Source organism: Lygodium microphyllum, chromosome 27, assembly GCF_053477565.2.
Source record: "Lygodium microphyllum isolate KBCC chromosome 27, Lygodium_microphyllum_v1.1.10, whole genome shotgun sequence".
In the NCBI taxonomy this organism is placed as follows: Eukaryota; Viridiplantae; Streptophyta; class Polypodiopsida; order Schizaeales; family Lygodiaceae; genus Lygodium; species Lygodium microphyllum.
Genome location: NC_141161.1, coordinates 85,428,744 through 85,434,587, shown reverse-complemented (window position 1 = coordinate 85,434,587; position 5,844 = coordinate 85,428,744). Strand labels below are relative to the sequence as shown.

Genomic DNA, 5,844 nt, shown 5'->3' with positions numbered 1-5,844 from the left:
AGAATTAATCCTCGTGTAAAAACGAAAACAATGACGTGAACAGATTCTGGGGTCCAAAAATAGTAACTCCCTAAATTTTAGGGATGGTGACCCTTGCATTCCTCAAGTTGTTATGTGCAACTTTTATCATTGCGACCACATCAAAAGTGTAATGTGGCTCAGTTACAGTGACTTTTATTCCGTGAGCATTCTCACATGTGCATTTTCTATCTTGGCCAGACTCATGGTCCTGCACCATCTCCAATGGCTAAGCACACAGTCCCAAACCACTGCATTCTATTTTTCAGTGCCCATTCAATATGGAACTGGTCCTAAGGCTCAGACAAACCATTAGTTCAATTTGTCCTAATGGCTGCCTCTTCTGGCCATGTAAAGATCCTGCATATTCCAAGAGAACTTTGGGGGTAAAAAGCAACAGCAACAAAAGAAAAGAAAAATAAAATATTTATATAAGTAAATAAAAAAAGCAACTGTAAAAAGTATCACCACCTGGTGACACAATATAATAGCATAATGTTCCAAATATGGGTAGTGAGCATAAGCAAATGATGCTAAGGGGACAATTGATGCATATGCAAGGCCAACTTGAAAGTACCAATCCAATGCTTTTTCGACAATAGGGTATACGTGCAATTATGGGGTAGCCAGGCTACTTTGGTGGTGACACTAGTTTCCATGCTACGGTGGGTCAAGAACCGCATATAGAGATGTATGACACAACTCCTTATGATATGCAACAACCAATGCGTGTTATACAATGCTCAATGTATCCGAGTATAGCTGGTAATATGCATAAACCCATGTTTAACAATGTTGGCATGATGTTGAGGCACAAGGTAGCAAGTTTGGTAATGCATATATGCAACCCACTATGTTTGGGACTCATGGTATTAATGCTGGTCATGCAAACGCTTCATACAGTGTTGGTCACGAGGAAAAATATAGCTAGTAATATATGCAATGTATGGAAAAATGTATCTTGGAATGGCTAGTACTATGCAAATTTCCATGCATAGTCACATTGCAACAATTCAAAATATGCAAACAATAATGTTTCCTGATGCATTGGTGCTTCTGGCATGTCAAGTACACATAAGAGACTAGTCAACTGGATGTAATGTTGTATATTAGTTAAGTTGGAGTTGTAAAAATGTGAAAGTATAATTGCGATAAGCGAAAGGGAAAAATATCTACGCTCACAGATATGTTTTTAAGACGCTCTATATCTCTATTGGTTTGGATTGATTCATTTATATGCTATGTTCTACCATTGGAGTTGTAACAAAAAGTTAGAGATAAAGTTTCCAGATGCTTCTTCATGAAGCTTCTGCATTGTTTTAGATACAAAGTGGAGGAAAGAGAGTGACTTGGTAGACCATCCTCAGTTGTTGCAACTTAGTTGAGATTCCTCTAGTTAGAGCATACTTTAGTTCAAACTCAGTCAAGTTCAGCAAAGCAAGGGTCTAAAGTATTGCCTGATACTCAAGGGAAGGTAGCACTTTCTCTGTCAATTGTGGATAGCTCTCGTATGTAGTGGATCTCGGATGTATTCAGCATGCATCCAAGGTACTATGCTGAAAGTATGTCTTCTATGGAGTCACTACTCGGTGCACTAGTCACTCTAAGATGTATACAAACGAGTATGAGTTTCACCTGAGCATTGAAACTATACTTTTTGCATCAGTTTGGTTTGACATAAGTTTTTGCCTCAATTTTAGACAAAATCCTAATCAATTTTAGATCAGTTTGAAAACCACTTATGGTTACTTTTACTCATCAGATTTTGCAATCGGTTTGTGATTAGTTTGGGGTCACATTTGCAACAATTCGTGATCACTTCTCAGATCAGCAAGTGATTAGTTTAAAATCAAATTATACTCAAATTTCAATGTTTTATAATTGGTTCCATGAATGTTATGGATGCATCCAATGGGTTTTTAGCAACAATTCTTGACTATTTCTCAGTATTATCTGATGCTTATGTTGGCTGGAAATTTTCAGCAAGGTTTAGGACATGCGGCATGGCTAGATAACAGTGGTCAATGTTGTGACTATGATGCCTTAAGGGAAATTCTAGTGCAATATGCTTCTCCTTTGGCACAATGCAATGCAATTGAGAACGATTGTAGGGAGACCTGTCATAGGGACATGAAATTTTAAGATACTCTAATCTTGTCAATAACAATTGATTCAAATATTAATCAAATGTGCAAGGTTGTTTAGCACATGTGATGCACATGGCAATTATTTCATGGTAACAAGCCAAGGATCCCTAGGATATAATGGGTGTCAAAGGAAAAAATTATAATAAGTTATATCTAACAGGTACTAGATGGTATCTGATATCAAATTTGAACCTAGACTAATTTATTGGCCACTAATGTCAATGGTAACATTAGAGACTAGGCATTAATTAATTAATAAATTAATACCGATCTAAGGGCTAATAACTGCTAAGGGATACTTGGAAAACAAATTGACCCAACCATTGTAATTATTGACCGACGAAATTAATTTTTCAAGTACTAGAATAATTATTAAATTAGGGACTGGTGGAAGTCTATTCCATCCATTGTGAGAGAAGAGGAGGCTATTAGAGAGCAAGGAGAGGTTGCTTATGTGATTTGCAACCACCAAGGATCAATCCTACAACATGCGACAATAATTTGGAGCCCTCCAAGAGCAGGTAACAACCCAAGGTTCTTTTGGTGCAGATGACAGCATAAAGGATGGGGCAGCAACCTTACTGGTGGTCCTAAGCTATGGATGACAGCTTTCAAGGTTGTTTGAGCAAGACAACAACTGTTTTTCAATGTTTCTCGCGGTTAGACTTTGAAACTTCTCTCTCTATAGTATTCTCTCTCATTCCCCAAACATTACTCAAGTTATCTCAACATTTTTCAACAATTTAAGTCATTATAGCAAGAGATTTTAATCAATCTCTACTGTAAAACCCTAATTTATAGCAAAAATTAGAGTTTTGACAAATGCCTCGAGAAGCCTACTCAAAATTGAGGTCTAGGATATGAATTCTTGTAGCTGAAATTGAGAAATTTCAAGAGATTCAAGAGGCCAGCTAGGCAATATCCAATTTGGGGCTGAATTTATCTTTCAAGGAGTAGGGTGAAAGCCAATCCCTAAGCAAACCAAGGGGCAAATTGGTTTGCAAGCTTGTTGGTCAATAATAATGAGTATCTAACGCAAGGCTGGAGTAGGCTGCAAATAGACTTTGAATTCCTTGAGATTAAGAGCTATGTGTGGGCTAAAATGGGCTGAGAAAAAATAATGCAAGCTGCAGTTGCTTGCACAAGGTTGGAGTAACTGCACAAGCAACACTGGCCAGAAACAGCCAAAACTGGGCCGAAAACAGGCCAATGATAGCCAAAAGCACCTAAAGACCAGAGAAGTCCCACCCAATTTGGGACACATTTCCCCCACCCAGAATGTTTCCGAATGTTGTTCCTGCATTCCAGGACCCTGTGACTAGTCCGATCCAGAGATGCTTGAATGAACTGCATATCTTTTCATAATAAAGTTCAGACAAGATAAGAGAGGCAAAAGGAGAGAAGAACAAGCCATTACAGACTGTTACTAAATGTATTCAAACTGGCCTAAGTGGACTAGTCATCTACTAGATGGTATCTCAGGAAAAGGGAGGTGTATGACCAGTCGTCTCTGTAGAGTAGCCATTCCTCAAGTATCCAACTACACGCAGTTAGATTCTAGCTTTCCTAACTGCATGAACAAGGCCTGAACCCTGAAATAGTGATTCAAAATTACATTTATGGACTGCATTTAAGAGGGTATTGCTACATGGTCCAGCCTCATAGATTGAAACCTAATTGACAATTCCCATTTTAAAAACACAAAACAAACCCCTTGGCCAGATAAGATAGTAGAGCTATGTGGGCACCACATGTGAAATTCTTTCAAGTACAAGACAGACCCTCAAGAAACAAACTTCAGGAAATGAAGCTTTACAATCAATGAGATGGGGATCTTGCAATTGACATAGGAAGACCAAGCCTTCACTCTGTTCAGATGACTATTTCTGAAACACTTTGACTCAGGAATATCATATTCCCTCAACAGTTGACCAAAGAGCATGGGAGACTAAAAAATCCTGTATTGAATCCGCAAGTCAAAGATCCCTGAACTAATGAAAGTCAGAATTCCAAACCATTCTCACGAGCTGAATCTGCAAGTGCCTTGATGCGCCCGTGGTAGACAAAGCCACCCCTGTCAAATGCTACTTTGTTGATGCCCTTGGCTAGGCATGCCTTTGCTATTTCTGCCCCTATCTGCTTTGCAATATCCTGTAAAACCAAAGGGGCAATGCAATTTCAAGCTCAGCATCAAGACATGTCATGCGGACACAACAATCCTGCTTCCACACGACAAATGCTCCATTAACATGGCAGAGAGCCATAGCGAGCTTACTAATGTCGGTCCTGCCGAGAAATCAAGCTCATCTCTGATATTCTTTTGTATTGTCGAGGCTGATGCTAGGGTGCAACCCTTGGTATCATCAATCACTTGAGCATATAGATGCTGATTTGAGCGGAATACTGCGAGCCGGGGCCTCTCTTCTGTGCCGCTAAGCTTTGTAGATTAACAACCATTGACTCAAGTTACAATTAGGATTTCAAAGAATCACACGGACATTACAATCATAATAAAGAGGAAAGCCTAGCTTGTTTCAAAGAATCAGACATTACATTCACAGGATAGAGGAAAGCATACCTTTTTCCGCAGCCGGGTATGACGAATCTTGACAGTCTCTCTGCGAGTGGGAGCATGCTTCGATTCTATGGTCAGTCTCTGTAGAGGCGGCACTGCGGCGAAAGACGGGTAAACAGAAGAAGTAATACACGAGTAAGGAAGGAAGGAATGCAGAGCTCGAGACCGTTAGTGTGTACCTGCTAGCGTGAGTGGTCTTGATTTTGAGTCCAAGATGAACGAGTCTAAGAAAGCCGAGGCCGAGCTGAGGCTCACGCCCGAACTCGCCATCACCATAACTGGCTAGCCAAAGAAGATAAGCTTTTCAACAAAGAGCTAGCTGTTTGTTAGCCTTCTAATAGAACTGCTCTCAATTCACTCTTAAACTAGTCTTGCAAAGGATCGTATGTAAGTGCTCTCTTGAACTCTAAACTAGTCTTGCATGGCTCCTGGCAGTAGGGGTCTCATAGAAGTGCTCTCTCTTTTATCCTCAAACTAGTCTTGCATGGTTAGTGTTAGTAGGGATGTCAGATAAGTACTCTCTTTTTTACCCTCAAACTAGTGTGGCATGGGTATTGGTACTAGGGGTCTCATATTATAAGTGCTCTCTTTTACTCTCAAATTAGTCTTGCATGGTTAGTCATAGTAGCGGTCTTTATAAGTGCCCTCTTTTCTACTCTCAAACTAGTCTTGCATGGTTAGTCATAGTAGGGGTCTTCATGAATTTTATTCTCATGGGCAATGAGGCACTTAATGTATAATGTAAAAATCGAACTATTGCTCTTGGCAGACACCAAGTTGGGCATCGCAAAGGGTCCACATATTGAGTCCAAGATGAATATTGTAATGGGATCGTAGAGTTCTAGTCAAGAGTTTGGGTGCCCCTTGGTTACAAGTCTATATAATCCCTAACATTCTATTTATATAAATCATTTCACTTCTAAATCATGTTTTAATATCTTTCTTTGCATGTGTAAGGTTAAAGTTATAGGAGAACCATATGATGGAGAGTGGACACAATTCTCTTCGAAATTTGTAGAGACAATGGCCATGCCCTCCTTCATTTACCAATATACACACTATCCTAACATATATACTATAAGTTTTCCTACTAGCTCATAAACC

General features: G+C 39.5%; 1 protein-coding gene across 1 annotated transcript; it reads right to left on the bottom strand.

The window, feature by feature from the left end:
* Positions 1-3,829: 3,829 nt before the first annotated feature.
* LOC148012558 (uncharacterized) lies at positions 3,830-5,104 on the bottom strand. Its single transcript, XM_087668973.1, has 4 exons — positions 4,920-5,104; positions 4,744-4,835; positions 4,441-4,602; positions 3,830-4,316 (listed from the first exon to the last, which is right to left on the bottom strand). Exons 1-4 carry the CDS (start codon positions 5,014-5,016, stop codon positions 4,167-4,169), a joined length of 501 nt encoding a protein of 166 aa, XP_087525099.1. The 5' UTR covers positions 5,017-5,104; the 3' UTR covers positions 3,830-4,166.
* Positions 5,105-5,844: the final 740 nt, after the last annotated feature.

Coding starts and splice junctions, on each gene's coding strand:
- LOC148012558 (XM_087668973.1), bottom strand. CDS start 5,016: ATGGTGATGGCGAGTTCGGGCGTGAGCCTCAGCTCGGCCTCGGCTTTC. Junction 4,836..4,919: donor AAGACCACTCACGCTAGCAG/GTACACACTAAC, acceptor CTTTCGCCGCAG/TGCCGCCTCTACAGAGACTG. Junction 4,603..4,743: donor ATACCCGGCTGCGGAAAAAG/GTATGCTTTCCT, acceptor TAATCTACAAAG/CTTAGCGGCACAGAAGAGAG.